The sequence below is a fragment of the Porites lutea genome, chromosome 2 (genome assembly GCF_958299795.1).
Source record: "Porites lutea chromosome 2, jaPorLute2.1, whole genome shotgun sequence".
NCBI classification, from domain to species: Eukaryota; Metazoa; Cnidaria; class Anthozoa; order Scleractinia; family Poritidae; genus Porites; species Porites lutea.
Window position 1 is genome coordinate 25,796,491 of NC_133202.1, and position 22,190 is coordinate 25,818,680.

Below are 22,190 nucleotides of genomic sequence, written 5' to 3' on the forward strand. Positions count from 1 at the left end.
AATAAACTATTATTATTAGTAGTAGTATTATTAGTATTATTATTATTACTATTATTACTATTATTATAGGTATTAGTAAGTCAGTCCGATAATGAATTTTTTGTGTGTCTTGCATAAAAGTAGTTATCATCTTAATATTTTTTTTACCACTTATTTCATCTAATGTCGAGGAGAGAAGATGTGGCCTGGCTTGCTCATGGTAGGGAATTAAGGGAAATGTGGTGTCGCCCTCTTCCTAAAGGTCTGGGGACGAGCTAGCGACCACATGGTCTAGTGTATACTGAGCAACCTCAAAGGGGTTAGCTGGGGAGACAATGAACAAACAAAGTAACAATGGAACCTAGCCCGAAACAAAAGAGCTGTGACATATAGGAATCCAAACAAATTAGAGGTTCTAAAGAGCTGCAAGGCTACGGTTTTGACAAATGATTTTGAGCTAATAAACATATTGTACAAAGTTTGCTGTAGCTGATGGCGTCTTGGTTAAATTAGCCTGCGAAACGCATATGTATGTCCGGTTTTTCAGAGGGAGCGAAGCGACAACCGGAAATATGTCTGCATTTTGCAAGCTATGGTTAAATGGGATGTGAATATGGTTGTTTTCAGTTGTCATTTTATGGTACTGGAAACGCCCGCTGATAAGAAGGTCCCTTTTTTGAAGTAGGTTCTTGATTTTGGGGTACTTATTGGCAATTTAGGCTAGGTAGGTTCTTAATTAGGTTCTTACAAGTAATTTTAATTTTATGAAGGACATAATAGATTGTTGATAATGAGAAAAATAAATGAATTTTCTGTTTATTCACAATTATGATAACCCTAACAAAACTTATTACCGAATATCATACAGTTTAGTACAGTATGTCTTTGTTGTACTTAAATTTACAACTCAAAGTTACACTCCTTTGTTAAATTGTTTATCATAATTTAACTGTAAAAATTAACCACATATAAGAGCCTGCTTGATTTAGCTTACCTAAACAGGTTCTTGTAGTCTTAGGTATTAAAGTGCAGATTTCTGCGAGGAGGTTCTTAACCACCGGTTCTTATAAGCGGGTGTTTACTGTAACTGCCTCTATAGTCAAACCAGTCAAACCTGTATTAAGCGGACCTCTATAAGCGGTCACCAATTAAAGTCCTGGAAATAGCTTCCCTTAATTATTGTAAAAACTGATCGCTATTTAGCAGCTACCTCTATTAAGCAGCCGTGGTCACCTGTTTTCGAGGTCCCAATAAGTAATTTGTTATTGTCTTTGCCTCTATTAAACTGTCCCTTTGACAAGATGTGCCACACTAGTGCAAAAGCATACATTGTGTAGGGTGTTTAGTGGTCTTGTACAGACTTACCAACCCCCAAAAGGCAAAAAATGTGAGATTCTGAACTTAGAGCTAGGAAAAGTAATGCAGAGAAATGGGTATAAAGTGGCGGGCCATAAATTATGGGGCAAAACAAGGATCGTGGTTAATTTTAATACTGAAAGATTACAACTAAACCACATTTTGGTACCTTATGGGTCAAAACAGATGATGAGGGAAAGGATAGATCTTTTTGTTTTTTCTTTGGTCCGTACATTAAGTTGGGAACCGAAAATTTACCAATCTAGAAAAAGAAAGATAAGTTATGGTGAAAAAAAAAAGAACGAAAATATAAATATGAGCGGTGTTGACAAATGATTTTGAGCAGAACATAATATTGAACTCATTTTGCTGTAACTGAGGGCATAACTGTTTATCCTGTAGCAAGTGAGATCTCAGTGAAATGGGCTGTGAATAGTTGTGTTTAGTTGTTATTTCACAGAAACTACTACCACTATAGTCAATGTAACTTAAATTATATCATTATCTTTCCTTACCGTTTCAGTTTTCCATTTGGCCTGAAACTACAATGAAGGTCACCAAGGATACAGTTACAATTAGTGGGCTGGATTTTACAGGAAAAACTGTTCAACTAAAAGATGCTGATCCAAATGAGCTTCAGCTTTTTATTGACAAGATGCCCGCTACTATCAAAGGTAAGACTGTGAAATATGGTTTGTGATAAAAAGAGGAATAAGATTAAACTTACTGCATGTACGTGTGTTTAGAAACAGGTAGCTCAAGCTTATGACGAGAGTAGTTAGTTTGGTTTTTTGAATTGAGAAGCTTATGGTAAACCCGTACATATGTACGAATAGCTAGGCTTAAATATTGAACATTGATGAGTGAAATATTCAGACTAAATTTTATAAACATAAAAAAAACGCTTATGGATTTGGTCAACCGGCAATCCTCGCGTCAAAACGCGCTGTCAACAGTGCCAAGAGGGGTAGACTACAGGAACAACATTGATCCACTTTAAAAAAAGCATGATATCGGGCTGGCCCCAATTCTAGTGATTTGGAGTCAACAAATCAGATCATATTTAAGAGTGAATGAAAGCTTAGAGTCAAACATTAGTAAGACTTTCTCAAAGCGCGTTTCCATTTTGCTGCTGTCAGACCATTTCTCTATACACGTTCTGTGGGTAATTCATCGACCAGTACGAGACGGATCTGGGAAGTGCTACATGATTGTATTTTTTAGCCCTTCATTTCGTTGTTGTTTTTACTGGCGTATCTCTCGCTGGCCCAGAATGTTGAAACGCTTAATAGCGCTAGCCTATCCATCGCAAAATTAAACAAGACTTACCTGTAAGTTGAAGTTTGATTGAGATTCTACCGAGTTATTAAGCGCTGGGAGTCGGTAAAAGAAAAAACAAAACATCTCTTGAAAAGAGTACTAGCCCGCACAAGGCTTCAAACAAGATTAACTAAAAGAAATATACATGTAGAATACTACATGGAAAGTACGCGCGTACGGTAAAGTAAAAGTAAGTAAAAAGCTGCCACAAACGCATTTGGAACCCTACTACCAAAATTAAACATAGGAACGTTAAACGTGCATGAGCTATTTTGTGTAACTTTAATGCTTCGGTGTAACCTTACCAAGAGTGATATATCTACCTTTTTCATCCTCAATGTAGATTGGATTTTTGTGCAAAATTGGGTATTGCGGTAGATAAATGAAAACGCGAAACGCTCAGCTGAGTCGATCCTCAAGCTATATATTCACTTTCCTCTGTCTTTCCCTGTTACATCTGGTGCAAGTTAAACAAATCGTTTAAGTAAAATAAATTTCTACTCACCAAACGTTGATTAGAAGGAAAACTCTAAGGTTTCATCGGAGTTTCAAAGAGCCAAAATGTGACTCATCGAATACTGAATAGTTACGAAATACCAGGATTTTTATCATTGTGGTAAATGGTTGCATCATCATAATTCACGAGGTTTTCACGTGCGATTCTACTCAGTGAAACAGTCTTGAACTCCGACAACATATTTCTTGATGTTTTAAAAGCTATTGCTTCTTAAAAGACAAGAGCCTTTTTTAAGCCATTGGTTACAAAACGAAACAGGTCTTCATACGTCCAAGTTACTTTTTACCATTGTGAAAAGCCAATCTGCATGAGATGTACTGTCACACAGCTGGCACGTGAAAGTGTTGGACTTTGCCCCCTTTCGTGGTTCGTACGTGAGGGAATTCGAGTTATCAAACAGCAATCTAGTAAACAGAATTATAAAAATAACTCATGCACACAATTTGCATGTGAAGATGTTGGTCTTTGGCCCTTTTACAATTCGTACGTAAAAGAAAAAGGCAAATTGTTTACCACAAAATTTTCTCAAACGATTTTAAGAAATCACCTCGGCTTTATTACAACATCTGCATTTAAATTATGTTTCATGCAACGTCAAGGTTGATAACCTAACGTTTATTAACATTTGTGAAACAGTCTTTAACTCCGACAACTTATTTCTTCATGTTTTAAAAGCTATTGCTTCTTAAAAGACAAGAGCCTTTTTTAAAGAATTGGTTACTAAACGAAACAGGTCTTCATACGTCCAAGTTACTATTATTATTGTGAAAAGCCAATCTGCATGAGATGAACTGTCACACAGCTGGCACGTGAAAGTGTTGGACTTTGCCCCCTTTCGTGGTTCGTACGTGAGGGAATTCGAGTTGTCACACAGCAATCTAGTAAACAGAATTATAAAAATAACTCATGCACACAATTTGCATGTGAAGATGTTGGCCTTTGGCCCTTTTACAATTCGTACGTAAAAAAAGGCAAATTGTTTTGCTACAAAATTTTCTCAAACGATTTTAAGAAATCACCTCGGCTTTATTACAACATCTGCAATTAAATTATGTTTCATGCAACGTCAAGGTTGATAGCCTAACATTTATTAACTTCAAAGAAAATTATCAAACTGCCGAAATATATTTCTACTTATATCATGTTACTCCACTCAATACAACAGTATCTAATTATTGTGTCAACTAGCTTCTTCCAATTTTATTCCCTAACGCTACTGTTTCTACTTAAGGTGACTCGACCCAGTTTTTTTGGGGAGGTACCATCCTACTTTGAAGCTCTCTGGTATCCCCACCTTTACTTTTATCGTAAGTCTAACACATAGAATGGATAACATATAGATCAATCTACAATATAACATAAAATTTTTGGCGATCGGAGTAAATGTCACGTGGTTATAATGCCACGCCCCTTTGAGGTCTGAGTCGAAAATCTGCTGTTGCCGGCATTTTTTCGTGAAAATCTCTCGGCTACACATAGTGCGCATTAGTGCCTTGCGCTGGACAGAGTTTCAACAAAATTGCAAAGACCCAATTCGAGAAATTCAGCGGTTTCCAAATTTAGGTCATAATTTACGCGAAAATGATAAGCAAACTTAAAATGCATTATATCTAATAAACTATGAGATTCATCTCTTTATTTTGGGCATCGTTATAACAGATGGGTCCTTGCAAGTCAGCAAAACAATTTAGGGCCTTGTAAATGCGCGCAATTTCGAGCAAAGCAAACATATACAAATTATAGTTTTCGCTATTTGTTGACGTTTGTCAGCGTTTAAGAGTCAATCTCACGAAAAAAGCATTTTCTTAAAAATTCGTAGTTTTTTTTCCTTCAAATTTTTTCAGGGCCACAATTGATTAACTAACTACCCAGACTCTGAATTTCATGGTCATTGAAAAACTGTGACATTACCTTCTATAAGCCCAAACTTGAGTAAACATTGAAGATTTTTAGCGTTTTGGCCGAGTTTGTGCTTTGGGAGTTGTCTATTGTTTCTAGTCTGTCATTATACAGCATTCTTGTTCAGCGCGCGTGCAATGACCGCGCTTGGCTGACTTCCGAATGCTCACCGAGATACGATAACTTTGGTACAGTGAGACAGGCCATCGCGTGATACATAGAGGTTTAACTCACAATTTTTAATCAAATTCTCGTGCTTCTTGTGCCTTTGCAAAAAAATCAAGAAGTGCTACACACTAAATCTACTTACTATTAAAAAAATATCATTTTTTCATAGGTTTAATGCAAGCCAATAATTAAACCAACTCGTGACGGGAATCCCTTCTATTTTCTTATACTAAATTATCATACGGTATCTCGGTGAGCATTCGGAAGTCAGCCAAGCGTGTCCAGCGCAAGGCACTAATGCGCACTATGTGTAGCAGGGCTCGACGTTGCGACCCGTGGGGTCGCCAATGCGACTAGATTTTATTCAGTGGCGACTAACTCTTCACGCCTGGTCGCCAGGCTGGCCCCCAAGATATTTGTGACCTTCTCATCGATTTGCCGGATTAATTTTGACGGAAGTCGACTTCAATTCATCACTGGTGATTTTCTCTTAGAAATAAAGTTAAAGTCAAACGTTAGACGGACCAACCTTCTTAGCTGTTAAGAATCAACCGTTAGATCGTAAGAGCAATCCGTTGGGGCATTAGAACAAACCGTTAGAGTGGTAGAAAAGCCGTTAGGTATTCGTTAGCTATCTGTTTCTAACGGTAACGGAATACACAAATACGTAAAAATGAATTTTATAACAAGTGCTATTGTAAGGGCTATGTAGCCTGTTTTGTAGAAGGTCTTCCCTTGTATTCAGGATTGACTTTCTGTAGCTTTATGTTGACGATTTTGTTGAGGTTTATTAAAAGACCTTTAGTATATTGTATTCTATTTTTTCTTGAAGATAAACAATTTTTGGCGACTAGAATACTTGTCCTGGTGACCAAAAATGAAAACTTGGAGGCCAGCTGGCCCCAAGATTTTTTTCTGAAAGTCGAGCCCTGTGTAGCCGAGAGATTTTCACGAAAAAATGCCGGCAACAGCAGATTTTCGACTCAGACCTCAAAGGGGCGTGGCATCATAACCACGTGACATTTACTCCGATCGTCAAAAATTTTATGTTGTATTGTAGATTGATCTATATGTTATCCAATCTATGTGTTAGACTTACGATAAAAGTAAAGGTGGGGATACCAGAGAGCTTCAAAGTAGGATGGTACCTCCCCAAAAAAACTGGGTCGAGTCACCTTAAGTTACGTATCTTTTCTAAATAGATCGTAAAAGGTCGGTTGAACTTTGTAAGCGAGAGAATAATATTTCTAAAACTTGTTTACAGGATTAACAATACTCGATACAGCTTTCAAAAAAATAAGCTGCCTTCTAAACTTCTAAAACCACATTTTTATAGCGCGCATACTTTCGAATTAAAGTCTATATCTAAATATCAATTATTGCTTCATTGGAAGAGCTTTGAAAATATATGATCTTTTATACTCTACCCTGTTGTAGCAGGTGAAACAGAACTCATACAGACGTGCGTTGCACCGATAGCCGAATTAGGTCAGAAATGCCTTGAAGCAGCATCCACACTAAAATACGAACCCTTAAACAGCTGCATCACTGTACACAGCGTTTGAATAATGAAGATATTTAATGTAATTTTTCCAAACACCTGTAGCCGTAATAAAAGACGAAAAAATTGTGAAGGATCAAGATGGCGGTCTCAAAGTGCCCTTGTTCGACCTTTACCAATGCCATGTTTAAATAGATGCCAAGATCTCATTGGTTCCTAAGCATCAACTCATCATACCTTCAACCTTATTGGCTCTTGCAACAAACATCCGAACATACAAAGTTACAAAGATACAAAGTTACAAAGCCACAAAGATACATACGCTCACACCACTGACATATGAGTTATTTTTTCAAAATAGCTCAAAAAATGTACAATGCGGCTTTGCTCCCGTCACTGACTACTCAATTCAACTAAATGCTCGTCAAGAAGATGAAAAACCCACTACAATGGACCTTAATTTAACGAAGTGCCAAGGGACTTGGGAAATTGGTTCCTTGTATCGAGGGTTCGTTGTATCGAACACCTCCATTTAACGAATTTTCGGGATAACTACCAAAATGTTCGTTATTGCGTTCGAGGTAGTCGAACGTAACCCTAATTTGTGTTGGGTGTTCTGTGCATTATAACTCACTTGGTGATTCGTGTGTCCTCGGCGTTCATCTTTCAAACGTTTGCTGAGGTCTGCTATTCGGTCTTCGTAAATCGTTCATCTTTTAAAAGTGTGCTGAATTTTCGTAAAGCGTACATATTTAAGAGTTTGCGAAGGTCTACTATCGATCTGTGTTTGATGAATCTTCCAATTCATCTTTCAAAAGTGTGCTGAAAGTTTACACCATGAGTAAAATTTTACTTTGGATTAAGCCTTCATATTTTTCTTTGGAAAATGGGTGCTACTCCTGGTGTATGCATCAAACCGGGTTGTTTAGCTCGGCGTCCGTTGTGCCACAAAGAAAATTTACCGGCGAGTTGTGAAGCTCAGCGTCTGTTGTGCAACAAAGTAAATCTACTGAGTTGTAGAGCTAGGCGGCCGTAGTGCCGCAGAGTTGTGTAGCTCGGCGACCGTTATTCCACAAAGAAAATCTACCGAGATGTGAAGCTCGGCGGCATCATGACTTGTGATATTTTTGGCACTGGACAAACGAACATTTTAGCGCTATGTTATTTATTCGGAAAAACGTGACCAGCCCACAGTAGCGCCACTCAGGCCACAGAAATCAATACACTCGACCAAATTACTGGAAAAGTTATTGACGTGCCAGCCGCACACACATTCCACTCAAGGCTTTGATGATTCCCTTGAAACGTGTGAAATTGAGAGGTGTAGTGTAAGTGAACCAGTCTTCAAACACAGTTATTGTACCCTGGCATTCACCACGAAAAATGTGGTCTTGGGTCTTCTTTAATATCATCACAAGTTAAGAAGACTTGCCAGTAACGGTTTCTGTCATTTTTTAGTAAATTTCAGTAATTCTCTACATGTGGAATTCCCAATATTAAATACAGTTAATGATTACATCTAAACCTTTGTCGACTGTTTGCTTTTTAACAGTACCTAGGCCGGGTTGTTCAAAGCTGGGTTAAGATAACCCAGGCGAGGAGGGTTAGTGCGAAATTTGACCTCAGATGTGAAAGCTTCATTTTGCCAACAAGTTGATGATTGGACGCTCTTAAAAATAACTGAGAAAATTATCCAAAGAAATGTTTTTAACAAAAAAAAAAAGAAACCCGGGTTTAGTGCTGATCGGACTTCGAACAACTACGCCCTGTAGAACATCTATTGCGCCAGTAAAACAAAAAGTTCTTTTTACACGCCCGAAGCACTCTGGCCAGTGTTTCTTCAAATAGCAAGCACTTGAGACGAACCATACGATATCACGCTGATCACTAGCCTTTAAAGCCTTTTCATTATCAAAGACAGTTTAAATCGAGGTTTCGCTGTACGCAACCCTTACGTTCAAAATATGCATAATCATAGTTATCTATCGTAAGAACCATCCACCCTTTTCCCTCAACCGCTACCTGTATGCCTAGCAAACATATCGAACGCACTCTCCTAAGGTCCGATTACTCCTAGTATCGAGGTAAAGTAAAAAGTTAATTACCAAACCCAGCATTTCCGGATCTGAAAAGTTACTGTAGTAACATTTCACTACGGACAAATGTATACATAGCTACGGCACTAGAAACTCAAGAATGGGCAAACAAAACTGCTTAAAACTGCTGTACATATAAATTTTATCCTTTGTTGGTCTGTTTGGCATTCATCTTTATCACATGCTGACATTATTCGTTAGATCGAGGTAAATTTCACGTTTGCGCTTGTGGATTGTGTTCGTTATAACGAGGATTTCGTTAAGTCGAGGTTCTATTCCATACATTTTACTGTAATTTTGGCCGGGCTGAAGAAAATCGTTCGTTATACCGAGGACTTCGTTGTATAGGGGTTCGTTAAATCGAGGTTCCACTGTATTACACCATCTACCAAGAGAGGATAAAGGGGACAGAGAAGGCATCCCCCATACACACCCTATTCCATAGGTAATTCGTCTCGAGTTATTTTTAGAATCGGGATAAAGTTACCTCGCGCGCTGCGTGGATGTTTCGTGGAGGTTTCGCATGACTAAACGCCATGCAAAACATGTCGGGCGAAAGGCAACTAAAGCGAAAAGAGATCGAGAGCATTTCTGAATATTAAAGCGAAATGAGTCGGCGCTCTCCTGGGAAAAGGGAATCGCTCGACTCTTTGACTACCAGTGAAATCAGTTTAACTCGAAGTTATCGTAACCTCAGTGCTTACATAAAATGAGAAATTTCGCCGGTCTATTGAAACCAGTCGTTTGTACAATAAAGCAAGTAGCAGTATTCATACGTCTTGTATGAATTCTTTAGCATGCGATATCCTTGGGAGCACGTTTCCTAAAGTTGAAGTCTAACATACATTTGTGCCAGTAAAAATTTTACAGTACTCTTTCATCATTGCTGGTCCTAGCAATTTGTAGGACGTGTGTCACATATGAACCTAGTAAATGACTTAGTAGCCTTACCATCAGTGTCTCTGTATCATTATACAGTACTCTATCATCATTGTTGATCCTAAGCAGTATGTAGGACGCGTGTCGCACATAAACCGTAGTTTAGTAACAGTTGTTTTTTTATTCTTGGGTATGTCCTCTGCTTTAAATCCTTTAAGTTACAGTTCGTTTTTTCTGTTGTTATTTAATTGTCATATAATATACTCCTCTACTATCGCTCTTGGTATTAGCCTGTGAACAGGCTCTCTGTTTGGGGAAAAAAATAGAAAGGAAAGGGAAGGGAAAGGGGGGGGGGGAGAGAAGAGAGAGCCTGTAGACAAACATTTGAGGCCGTTATTCCGCCCTCTTGTAAATATCTTGCCGAACATCTGTCAGTAAGATCGTTATCTGTCAATCAATTTCGCGCGTGAGTAACTCCTGGGAAAATTATTAAACGGGAAATGAGCGGTGTTTTGGTCCGTCTCAAAACAAAGTGAAATAGACTGCGAGCCTAATTGTCGATTTTGCAAAAAATCGTTGATCTCCGGTAAGATAGCCTGTGTACAGACGTACCCTCTCCCTTAGGAAAAATCGGGAGAGGAGACGTCTGTGAATCGCCGACGATAATCGTGTTCCCGTTTCCCCGGAATGTTGGGGACAGCCTCTGATTGGTTGTAATGTTATGGCATGACGCAAATAATTTCCGGTGTTGTGATTGGTGAAGGAACTTCAGAATAGATTCCCCGGGGAAAAGCTGTCAAAGCTCAGCCTTTGTGGACACTCATATTTGTTTACCGGTATTTGTATTTCGGCTCTCTCAAAAAGGTATGAGAAGTTAAGACCACCGATGTTTGCTGCACCGGTTGCGGGTGCGTCTGTCTGTACCGGTCGGTATTGTAAATAAAAGAGATGGCATACAAAATCCAACGTTAACAGCCAAGGCAGGTCAAGCGTACCCCCCCAAAATATGAAAAAATGAATCCGTTAGTCGTTCCGGTAACTGGTGTCAAATTTAAATCGGCATTCCTCTATGCGTAATGAGCAGTGAATATTTTAAGAGAACTTCTCTGCATTTGGTGAGATTGAAAGTCTTTGAATGGATTAAATGTCTTAGAAGACATTGACATCAAATTCAGGGTAACGGAGATGGTAGAAATTTCGTAACTGAATCGCGTTTGAATTCACGGCTCATTACGCATGCAAGAATGCACACAGAGATGAATCTGAAATCTACAACTACCAACGGTTCAACTTTCGAATAATAAATACGTTAGTGGGATCTTGGGAGGTACGCTTGACCTGGCTTGACTGTAATCAGAGATCTTATACCTGGATTTTGGACTGACATTGCGCAAGCATTTGAATCCTCAAGATTTCCCCTTGAGCAAGGAGAAAGCTTTTCCGATTTAAGCTGCTTAACTTGTGCGCGACGGGCCGTTCGTCTTGCTAGTTCAGTTTCTAATTTAACAAGCCCCTGCAATGAGCGAACTTGGAATGCGAAAGGTACAGATACTATCATGGCTTCTCCAGAACGTGAACCTCTAAAGACAAGTACAAAGAGATCAGCAGCGCTTCGATCGCCGACAGGAATTACACCTTTGGATATTTATCCCGTATTTATAGCAATAAAAGGGGACGGTACCTCACCCCAAAATACTGCTTGTTCCCATAAGTTTTTTCCTCTCCTGAGTAGATTATGCTCTGGAAGGTTCTACATATTCACTGGGTAAATGTGATTTTAGCCGCTTGTTTCACACTGAGAGGTCATGGCATACATATCGATTTACTGTGGTTTTTGTCTCTGGTCGGCAGGATTTGCCCTCTGATGCAAGAGCATTTTCTTTGACCTCTTTTGAAGCGTAAAGCTTTTTATTGCGGCTGAATAAGGGTCTTACTTTTCTCCAAAGTGCCTTCTGGATCTGAATAACTAAGCGATTTTCTAAAGGTCCGTTAATGTAATGTTTTTCTGAAATGTTGTATCACGCTGGGCCTAACCTGCGATCAGGCGTTTTTTTTTTTTTTTTTTTTTCTTCAAGGGCGTAGAGGGATAATAGGCAGAGGGCATGATCTCGGGCTACGCTGGGCCCAGCTCGTTAGTTTTCTTTGCAGAATGTTTAAAAATCATCACGGATAGTAATTTACAGATCCAAAGTTATAAGATTCAAGTGCAGCTTAAACCGAAGCTACATCAACTATGGAGAATTGCATTGTGACTCGGTAAACTCCAGCGTAGTGTTTTTCTAAAGATGGTGCGAGTCTTTTGACTGGAGCGCGTAGTTCCCCCCTTGGTAATAGCTTTTGAACAAGCTTAACAGTCTTTGGAGTATTTTTTTATTTCCACTTTGTGATCAAAACGCGTGCTACGTGCTGACCGAAAAGCCGATGTCAATCAGACCTGTCAACAGTCAGTGTTCTCGCCAATAAGAACTTGCATCAGGATCTGATGCACAGCGGGTGCCGTGGAATGGCGGTCGCAAATGTTTGTCTACAGGCCTTTTCGCTTTTCCCTCTCCCTAGTTCCCCGCTCGACCAAAAGCCTGTTCACAGGCTATCTTAGTATACAGTTTTGAGTTGTTGTTTTTCTTTTTCTGGATTCCCTTCAGAAACTATGGAGGATCTACGTGGAGCAAGCGCACAAACGCCTGCAGCTGGTGGAGACTTCCCAAGGTCATCAAGGGAAATACGGCAGCGCGAAGCAAATTTAGAGAGGCAGCTCAGAGAGATGCGGCAACGTGAAGAAAATTTGCAAAGACAGCTGAGGGAGATGCGGCAACGTGAAGAAAACTTACAAAGGCAGCTGAGAGAGACACAGCAACGTGAAGGAAACTCACAAAGGCAGCTGAGGGAGATGCAGCAACGTGAAGAAAATTTGCAAAGACAGCTGAGAGAAAAAGACCAGGAAGTAAATGAGCTAGAGTTAAGTCTTTCCTTAGCTCAGCAAACAATAAGTGAACAGCAACAACAGGAAACATGCGATTGGGTCATTTCCCGCGATGAAATTCAAATGACCAATAAATGCCTTGGCAGGGGGGGCTGGGGAAGTGTTTATGAAGGCGTGTATTGTGGCTGTACTATAGCAGTAAAGCAAATTCATGACCTGATTCTCTCCCCTCATAACATACTTCTTTTTGAGAGAGAAATGAATATTGCATCCAAGTGCCGCCATCCTCACTTGCTTCAGTTTATCGGCGCCACTAACGATGAAGGAAACCCTCTGTTTGTGACCGAGCTGATGGAGAAAAGTCTGCGAACTCTGTTAGAACAGCGACAACTCGCCGAAATAGAAATACGCGTAATTTCTCTGGATGTAGCCCGAGCAATTAACTATCTTCATCAGAAGAAACCAGAGCCTATCATTCACCGGGATGTGAGCAGTGCGAATGTGTTGCTATGGCGACAGGGTGACCAATGGAGAGGCAAAGTTTCAGATTACGGCACTGCTAATTTCATGCAGCAGACCATGACAGTGGCTCCTGGAGCTATGATTTACAGCGCTCCTGAAGCGCTTACATCAAACCAAACAGTCAAGGTAAGTTTCTAATTAGTGAATTTAGATTTTTTTTTATTCAGCACTGGTTCATCAACATCTTCAGACTTCAAAGAGACGCATTGGTGCAGTCATCTTGAGCGCGTAGCTACTTCTTAAGGGCAGGTTGTTCTCAGCTAGGAAATACGAACAGATGAAAAATTTTTAGGGGTTAAAAATATGCCTGTATCTACCGTTTAAATACTAAAATACGTTCAACAATGCTATGTTTAAGTGGTTTTGAACTATGTTATCGTTGGGTGCCCCTGTTAAACTATCACCATTTGAACTCAAATGTACATGGCTCCATTATTATGGTCCTTTTCAGGGGTTAGCTACAATGAGGGACAAAATTAAAGTGTTGAGACACTTCCGTAAAATGGCCCCTTTTTGCATAGTGGACATACCTATTCCCTTACCCTGTTTACCCTAGCCTGCGAACAGCAGACGCATTTCCGGTAGCGTCTGCGAACCCGAGCGGCAAAACGATTTCCGTGACGTAAAACCTTTTTAGCCAATCACGGTTTAGCTCTTAAAATCAAGGAATTAACTCGCGAGACTTCTCGCAAGATCGTGCGCTGTGGATATGTTTACAAGTCGAAATTGAAAGGACGACGTAGCTTGTGTATAGCCGCCCTTTTTCCTCAGAACGACGGGTTCACGAAAGTTAATTTGCCAGGATCGTGGGACTGATTGATGAAACAAGCATCAATAAGATTCATTTCGAAGAAAAGATTAGAGGACATTTTTTATCTATTTGCCTACTGAAAGTCAATGATTTATCACACCTAGTTGTTTTGATCATATTCGAAACGATAAATGTCCTAATGACCGTAGACGCATCATTCCGTTTGTTGCTTCTGTTCCTTTCTGGTTCCTGGCAGAAAAGTATGCTTTGGAGAACTCTTCGACAGTTTGTCGTGTCCCGCGTTAGATATTTTTTAGCAGATATCCTTTATCTTTAAAGGCTAGGACGTGTGGTAATTGATTTCCCAGGCGTGGTTGCCTCTTGGTTCAGACAGAACTTTGATCAGATCGAAAGCTTTTATATTTGTTCTTATATTTCTTTAAATACATGTTCTTTTCAAGGTTTTAATTTCCACAGTCTTTGTGAGATAAGTCGAGGCGTCGTAGCTGAAATGTCATCTTGACTATGATCAATTTGCTGCTTTAACTACTTGCTTCACGCTGGGTCTGGCCCAGGTTTATAAAATTTAAGATCATAATGTTGTGGCGATACTAGAATTATTAACGGGCGATTGTCAGAGATTTCTGAATCAGTCAAGGATGTGTCTGTATAATTGATTCATCACCTTTTGTCAGCGCTGGCTATTAAAATTGAAATAAATGGGTCTGAGCGCGATATCATTAAGACCATTAAACGGCTATGTTACTTTCCTTTCGCTGTAGTTATTATTTTGTCCAGGTTTTGTTTATGTCACATTCTACCGTATTTTATAAAGCGAAACAAAAGGCCCACATCACATACATAGCTTAAGAAGCAGTTGCTTCATAAAGAAGTCAACATTCAACGTCGCAGGAAATCTTGTTATGGTCGTAAAATTCACCGTTCCAAAGCGTATTTGGTAACTCTTGCCGAAATCCAAGACACTTCAGCTGTATTCTATCCTTTGATCTGATTGGCCAACATCAAAACAAAAGGTTTTACGTCACGGAAATCGTTTTGCCGCTCGGGTTCACAGACGCTATTTTTTGGAGGGAGAGAAGCGACGACCGGAAATGCGTCTGCTGTTCGCAGGCTATGTTTACCCCAACCTCTTTCCCCAAAATCGATGTTGTATTTTTGCCCTGAACAAAAGTCTTTCTTTTACTTCAGACAACATTGATTCGGAAGCACCCGTTTTAAACAAGCGTGTCAACTACTTTTGTCCCTGATTGTAGGTGTTTATGCCAAGAAAACAAACTTAATAAGCTGCAGTTAATTTTTTTGGCGACTTCGTAGATAAAACTGATAGGGTCGGTTTTTTAAACAAAGTCCAACTTATGCCGCGGTTTAGGAAATCTTTGGACCTCCAGATCTCTTCCTGAGTGAGTTCTTTTAAGAAGATAAATGCTTTTCTTGTCCACATTATATGCTCTAATGAAACTGTTCACGTTAAATGGTGATTACATAAAAGCGTTCGGCAAACTGAAAATGGTTTAAAACGCGTTTTTGTTAAACACTGGCTAAACTGCGTTTAGATAACTGGCCAATAGAGTCGAACCTTTCTTCAGCGACTTCCTTTTGAGAGAGAGTGACGTCCCTGCTTAAAAAGGTGACCATCGCAATAATTATATTCTCACCGGGGCCATCCGCAATCCGCAATGTCAGTAATGCTAATAATATATGAGAGGCTCAGCCCGAGGCGGTAGGAGTGGGTTGCTCCTTTTTCGATAGCTACAATCACTGACAAAAGTTTTGCACATTTGTCTTTAACGTGCGCTTTAATGAAAAATTTCTTGCAGTAAATCTTACAACTCTAAATTCCAGCTCCTCCTGGGTATTCCAGTCAACAATGGTAATGCAACATTTGGGGCGGGGGATAAACAAGATTAATTACGGTGAAAAGAGTGAATCGGGAAGAGAAACTAACCTTAAGTAAGAAACCCATGCACAATGCACAGAAACGTATTACAGGTGGATTTCCACTGTCGCTTAATACGCGCGTATAAAATAGAGGCATTATATGGAAGGTCACGCGTAAACGAAAACGTAGAACCTCGCTCAACGAGCGTAACAATTTGTTTGCGTATATGTACGTAAGTGAAAATTACGCGATAGAGGAAACCCATCCTTATAGGATAGATACGGGCTATAGGCGGCGTGCTGGAGTAACAAAATCTTTTTAAAAGACTTTCCTTACTAAAGCTTATTAAGGGTGGATTTCCATTGTCGCGTATGTGCGTAAAATTTACGTACGCAAATAAAATAGAGGCAATGTTTGAAAGGTCGTACGTAAACGTAAAATTTGAACCTCGCTCAACTTTGAGAAAAAAAAAGCTCAGCAGTTTATATCTTGCCTCTATTTTATTTACGAGATTAAAATTTACGTGCTTGTACACGCACGTAAAGATTACGCGACAGTGGAAATCTACCCTAAGAGGCATCAAAACCAGAATGTGATACCGAACCAAAATGTTCTCAACCAAAATGTTAGCAAAACAAGGCGAGTAAGGTACAGTGAGTTCATCAGTTTTTTCATTGTTTGCTTCTAAATGACCTGTATAGAGAGGTTATTTTGGCCTTTGGGACGCACTTTAGAGGTTTTTGTTGAGAGGCTCAATACAAATCAGGGATTTCAATAAAGATTGAAGTAGCCAGCAGGTTTGAATAGAGTAACAGACTGTATCAACAAGGGGCCGTTAGTCCCCTTTTTCTAGGCGGTAGGTGGTCTGAGCGCGTTCTGCCCCAGACAATTTTGCAACTTCAAAGCCCTAAAATGCGATTTTCAGCGTTCTGGGGAGTAAATTTGATGAAAAAAGAGCGTGTTTTTCATTCAAGAAAATGTAGCATTTGATTTCTCAGTCACACATTCAATCAGTTCTTGAAAGCAAAGGAACAAATGATGAAAACTAAATTACGTACTTTTGCACGTAAACAAATTCTGCGTGAACCTATGAAGAAACTTGTGAAATCAAAGAAAGACTATCGTCAACTCGTGGGTACGTTGTTTAGAAAACAATCAATTAGTTATCACCTCTGGTTTTCCCACAGTAAATTTTAGGAAATGATAGAAATTCAGACTATCCTTGTTCTGGAAACACAATACTTTTCTTGGTTTTTATTGCACTTAGTATATACTAAAACAGTGGATAGTGTTTTTCGCGCTCTCTGATTGGCTACTCAATCAGTGAATATCCTGCACTATTCAGTGATTCACCTCCAGGGCCGAGTTGTTCGAAGGCTGATTAGCGCTTAACCCGGGGTTAAAATTAACCCGGGTTTCTTTGTCTTGTGTTCAAAAGCATTTTCTCGTGTAATTTTCTGTGCTATTTTTAGAGCTCCAATCATCAACTTGTAGACAAAAAGAATTAAAGCTGAAATGCTTTTTAAGCTTTAAAATCTGAATTCAAATCTCGCACTAACCCTGTCGACAAGATAATGTTGACGTGTATTTCAGCTCCAGAAGGGAACTGACGCGTAGCGACTTTGATCAGGATCACGACTTATGATAGTTCAGAACGGCTGAATTTTTTCGATTTGTGAAATTTACTGAGAATATGGGACTGCCGGCCATTTAGTGTTTTGAAAACCTTGACCGGCAGTCGACCTGAAAAAAGCTCTAAGTGTCACAAAGCACGGTTTCGCCTCTAAGCCCAGCGTACACCAAACACTAGACTTGAGATCTATAAAGCATTTCAGGATCGCTTGACCTGTCTTAATCTACATATGATAATTTAGATTAGCTAGAATCCTTCGATTTTGTGGAATTTACTGAGAATATAGGACTGCTTGCCATTTAGTGTTTTGAAAACCTTGACCGGCAGTCGAGCTGAAAAAAGTTCTAAGTGTCACCAAACCCCGGGGGGGGGGGGGGTACTTGGGTATTTTTTGGGTGGGTATGTGCCGCCCGGGACTCCAAATTGGCACCCCGTTCTTAAAAAAAATTCCCCTAAAACTGATACCCCGTTCTAGAAATGGGCCAATTTTTTATACTCCGTTCTCGGGTGCAACAAGAGCATAACAGTTTGCTTGTTAACACATTGAACCGTATTTTTAAAAGCAATCTGTCCTTGAATAATTTCAAATGGCTTCTTACAAAACTGGAGCTTTCGTGCGTTCGAAATATTATACCCCGTTCTAGAAAACGCCTCTGAAATGGATACCCCAAAATCACGACCCCGTTGGGCGGCACATACCCGTATAGGTAATTTATGGGAGTACCCCTCGGGCACAAAACACGGTTTCGTCCTCTGAGCCCAGCGTAAACCAAACACTAGACTTGAGATCTATAAAGCATTTCAGGATCGCTTGACCTGTCTTAATCGACATATGATAGTTTAGCTAGAATCTTTCGATTTTGTGAAATTTACTGATAATATAAGACTGCCGGCCATTTAGTGTTTTTAACACCTTGACCGGTTACCGGCCATATATCCACAGCATAAGCTTATGTTTTCTTATCTCGATTTCCGCTGTCATTTTAAAGCTAATGCTCAAAATCACATCCATTTCCCCCCGTGAACTTGGGGAGTCCTTAAGAAGAAGAAGAAGAAGAAGAAGGGCCTTTATTTACATTACATTCATTCATACACATAACCTACTACATTACTACAAGGTAGGAGATCAAGCCAGCGTCGAAGTTGAAGGAGTTGAAGAGCAAATACTTATCTTCTCGTCAAGTTAAACGCCTGGACGAGTCAAAGGCTCTTGAATCGTACTAATCTGAAAGATTCCTGCGTGTCTTAAATTGGTAAGACCTCTATCCTCTAACCGTGCTGTAGCGCACGATGCACGCTCTCAGCGAGGAATTTGATGCCACCGAACTTCTGCGAGCGAGTGCTTATTCGGAAACGATAGATCTTCGCGCTCTCGAGTTCGGACCCGATTAATTACGAAGTGCGTCTACTACGAGTGAGCGAGTGACTCATTTGCATATCCCTGTCCCTGCAATAACTCCGCGCGTACCCACGAGTTAAAAATGACTGTAATATAGCGTTTACATAACTAGAGTATAACGTAAAACCAGTGTGCCTTTATGGAAACACAACTAGTTATTCAAACTAACTGCTTCGTCTTTCTAGAAAAAGGTAGCCGACCTCTCTGAGCAAAGTAGCTGACGTCGGCCGTCGGTGCTTTTTGAAACCCCTGAAAGTAAACATATTGTCTGTCCGCTAGGACAGAGAACATATTTATTAGTAGAGTTTCGACTGTAGAAGCAGATAGGGCAGTAAATAAATAATAACCACATTGTTCTTGTCTACTTCAGTTTTTTTGGAGGGGGTAGGGTGGGGGTGGAGGTGGGAACTTATTAACTTTTCCTCCCTACAGGATAGGATGGGTGCTTATTCGAGATCATCCTCGGAGACCCAGGGGCGGTCAGTCGGGCCGGGAGAAATGGCGCGACGAAAGTTTTCAAGTACGGGCGAAAGGGGCTCTTTCGCCCGTACTTGAAAACTTTCGTCGCGCCATTTCTTCCGGCCCGACTGACCGCCCCTGGGTCTCCGAGGATGAGTCGAGATGGGCTACATTGTAATTCGAGGCTGGGCGCTCAATTGAATAAATACGATATGTGTTAGACTTTATAGTCCTTTATCTCCTGAATTTGCTAAGGAACAGTCAAATGGAGACGCGAACTTAACCCCCTCCCCTCCCCCTTAATCTGCATAATTCTTCAGATGATACTCAGCTTCATCTAATAAATGTTAAATAGCTAAATAGAAATTAAAAATGACACTAAGTGCTGGCATGGGTATAACTGGTAGTAGTATAATAGGATGCTCAAAGGCAAATAACAAGAAATAATCTGTGTATTCTTCATAGGTTGATGTTTACAGCTTTGGTGTGCTTCTTTGTGAAATGTGCATCCGGCAACTTCCAGATCCTAGAAGGCGTGAACAGCAAGTTCTACTGATGACGAATCGCGCCTTAAGAGGCCTGGTACGGCGATGCCTGCAGACAGATCCTGAAGCGAGACCAACCATGCAGGAGATAATCGATGAACTATCAAGATCTGTGTAACGTCTATCAAATATTTTGTGGAAAGTTTCGCAGTTGATAGAATTGAATTGCTAAAATGTTATTGCAGGAAGTCGTGTCCAATTGTTTATCGTGACAAAGTAGTGTACAAAAGTCTTACTAGGAAAACAATTACTTAGGTTAAAAACAAACCACTTATGGAAGTAGCGAGGACTTTTCTGTAAAATTTTAGTATCGATACCCAGAAGTTATACAGCTGTGTGTAGTTTTTTGTATTCCCCATCGTGGTTAATAGCAAATGCCGTTTTTGGAGTAACGTTGTTAAAAACAAGGTAAATTATAGGTCTGGGAGAAAACCACTGAGATGCTAGTCTATGCCCTAAGCTTGCTTATAGGATGGTTAAATTGGAACAATAAAAAATAAATAGCTTTATTTTTCCATATGCAATAGATTACGTTACTTTACAGGGGCGTAGCCAGGATTTTTAAAAGGAGGCGGGGAGGGAAGGGGAACTGGGGGGGGGGGGGGGGTCACGCTGTGTCACACCCAGGGTACTTACTAGATTGGTATGTCCACATCCAGGCCGTGTTTTACCTCAAGTGACATTGTTTTGGATGAGCAGTGAGATAGCTGCGTGGATTAATTCAGTTCCACGTAGCATAATATACTCTATTGTACTTGCGAACAAGGAACAAGAACATGGTCCACTGCAAAAGTTCGGTCCTGCAAATGGGGTAAGCAACAATCTAGCACTGGAAAAGATTGATTGCATGTTGATTCTTCGGATTCGCAGGTTTTGGCCACCTGAATTATAGGGACATACAAAGGGGGCATCATGGGCACCCTAGGAGCAGCCCTACATACGCCCCTGTTTACATTCATTTTATTATTTCTTCTGAAGAAGTTCATACACACGAAGTATACAATATATTTTTTTTTAAAATGCTGTTATAATCAGAATTGGAGATGCGAGTAGATATGGCAGTTATTACAAGTTGTAGAATATACAATCAAATACGCGTAGTAGTTACTAAATAGCAGTTATGTTACTGGAGTAGACATGAGTTCCCTATGCCGGTAATAGGTAACTTATTCATGAAGCAAGGTTTACTTCAATTTCTATGTACTTATATACTTATTATGAAGTAGGTTTTAGACGTAAAATTGACGAAAGGTACCGGCAGATATGTCGCCTACATAAAAATTCAATTTAGGCTATATATGCCGTTGAATCCGTCGAGTAGTAAAGCCCATTAGGTATCCTATGAAATAGAATTTACCTAAATTTATGCAGTTGTAGTTATGTGCTTATGAAGTAGACAATGTTGAAATAGACAATATCGAGTGAAGAAACAATTGTATCAGTTTTTGGCTTATGAAACGTTTTACGCCGATGAAATCTGCGGAGTAGCTAGCACATTAAGCGATTGCAATATTAGAGTTTCCTATCCCATAGGTAACTTAGTTGTGAAAAGGAATATACCTTAATATTCATAAGTTACTTATGAGATAGATCAGGCAAATGAAATAGACAATGTTAAAAAGATATAAGATTAAACCTGCGTAACAGTAAGCGATGGTACATGTAATTAGAGTTATTTACAAAATCAATTGCACATCAATTCAGATTTGCTTATAAATTTAATCATCCGCTTAAAACAGACAATATTAATTCAAGAAACGAGTAGATGTTTCGCTTATATATGGTATACCATGAGAGTTTCTTAATTCAACAGATAACTCGACTTATAAAATAGGATTTTACCCAAATTCGTGTTATTAATTTACTTATAAAGAAGGTCATGCACTTCAAATAGACAACATTACAAGGAAACGAGTAGTTATATGGCAGAGGCCTCTCTTCTTTCTTTCCCCTTCCCATCGTGCCCCGCGCGCTGTCTTTTTCTTTTCCCCCAGTCCCCCTACAACACAAAGAGGCCTTTGTGGAGGAGAGAATCGCTTTTTTAAAAAGCGTTCCTAGGGTTCAAACCATTTTACAATGCGACTAACGGCTAACAATTTGATAAATAAATATATTTTGAAGCCCTTGAAGACCTCTTGGTTGAACATTAGCCTTTTCTCGAACAGTCCCCTTTATTCATTCAGGAAGTCCCAGGTAGATAAGCTGCCGTATCATCACGTCTCTTGTCTTAATTGTGTTCACCTTACCCTAGGCTGAAGGTCAGTTCCCTAGAGTTTTTACATTCCTGACGAATCTGAAAAACAAGAAATGTTGTCCAATCCCAAAAGGATTTAGTGCACCATGCGG

At 39.8% G+C, this 22,190-nt stretch overlaps 1 protein-coding gene and 1 pseudogene across 1 annotated transcript; both read left to right on the top strand.

Annotated features, from left to right (window-relative positions):
* LOC140925913 (tyrosinase-like) overlaps positions 1–22,190 on the top strand; it is a 52,505-nt pseudogene that overhangs the window by 24,666 nt on the left and 5,649 nt on the right.
* LOC140928122 (probable serine/threonine-protein kinase drkB) lies at positions 1,893–20,391 on the top strand. The gene is made up of 3 exons (XM_073377837.1): positions 1,893–2,009; positions 12,358–13,283; positions 19,765–20,391. Exons 1-3 carry the CDS (start codon positions 1,991–1,993, stop codon positions 19,960–19,962), a joined length of 1,143 nt encoding a protein of 380 aa, XP_073233938.1. The 5' UTR covers positions 1,893–1,990; the 3' UTR covers positions 19,963–20,391.